The 932-nt window shown below is 59.8% G+C and overlaps 1 protein-coding gene across 1 annotated transcript; it reads right to left on the reverse strand.

The window, feature by feature from the left end:
* Positions 1-15: 15 nt before the first annotated feature.
* On the reverse strand, positions 16-750 carry LOC102257530 (inter-alpha-trypsin inhibitor heavy chain H4-like). Its single transcript, XM_005852868.2, has 2 exons — positions 562-750; positions 16-306 (listed from the first exon to the last, which is right to left on the reverse strand). The coding sequence occupies exons 1-2, from the start codon at positions 675-677 to the stop codon at positions 69-71; spliced, it is 354 nt and encodes a 117-aa protein (XP_005852930.1). The 5' UTR covers positions 678-750; the 3' UTR covers positions 16-68.
* Positions 751-932: the final 182 nt, after the last annotated feature.

Genomic DNA, 932 nt, shown 5'->3' on the forward strand with positions numbered 1-932 from the left:
CTCATCAATGAAATGGGATGCATCTCCTGGGGGTCCTGGGAGTCTGTGTGGCCGGGTTAGGGTCTTGGTCAGGGTGTGGGGGAGGGGCTGGGGGGAGAGACTGGGTTAAAACTCTGTTGCCACAGAGCTAGGAGCCCACTGTCACACCCACCATTTTCCACGGGCTTCTCAGCAACTTGAGACTGTTCTTGGCCTTCAGGTTTGGTGACCACCATGGACGTGAGGGGGGTGACAAAGCTATAGTTGAGCGACAAGCCCAGAGCTTGGGTCTCCAGGGCCTGCTTATCAGCATCGGATGCGGAAACCCTGCAGGTAGAGAGCATCAGAGGGCCAGCAGGTCCTGGATGCCTAGCTCCATTCTCCCTCCCTTCCAGACCCTTGGGGGTGGGGGCGGCTCCCTATGGGAGAGTCTGGAGCTCAGACACCACTCCATGACCCCCCTCTCTCCATACCTAGGAGATGCCCAGGCCACCTGTGCTGTCCCACCCATGAGGAGCTTGGGGAGACACTGAGGCCGTGTGTGGCCCCCCCAGCAGGCCCTTTGGGGTGCAGGCCACCCACATTCGCTCCAGCAGTTGGTGGATGGTCAGGTACGCCCAGAGTCTCTCCATGAAGCCGTGGAAGATGTACTTGGGCTTTTGAAACTCCTCTTCCTGCTTTGCCACCTGGGACTCCATTTGGAAGGTGATGTTCTCCGTGGGCTGGAAAGAGGGGCCCAGCCAGGCGGCAGCAGTGAGGGCCTGCCGCCCTTACCTGGCCTGCCGCTTCCCAGCACTTCCATGAGAAACCTAGTTGGGACTGGGCAGGTCCCACGGATTGGCTGTGAGGACCACATTCCCTTCGAGTAGGTGGGGAGCAGGGAGGGAGTTTAGGGGCATAAGGGGCTCAGCCACAGAGCCTCCAAGGATGAGAAGGAGGTGGAGAGAAAAGGT

This window comes from Myotis brandtii, unplaced genomic scaffold (genome assembly GCF_000412655.1).
Source record: "Myotis brandtii unplaced genomic scaffold, ASM41265v1 C41924912, whole genome shotgun sequence".
NCBI lineage: Eukaryota > Metazoa > Chordata > Mammalia > Chiroptera > Vespertilionidae > Myotis > Myotis brandtii.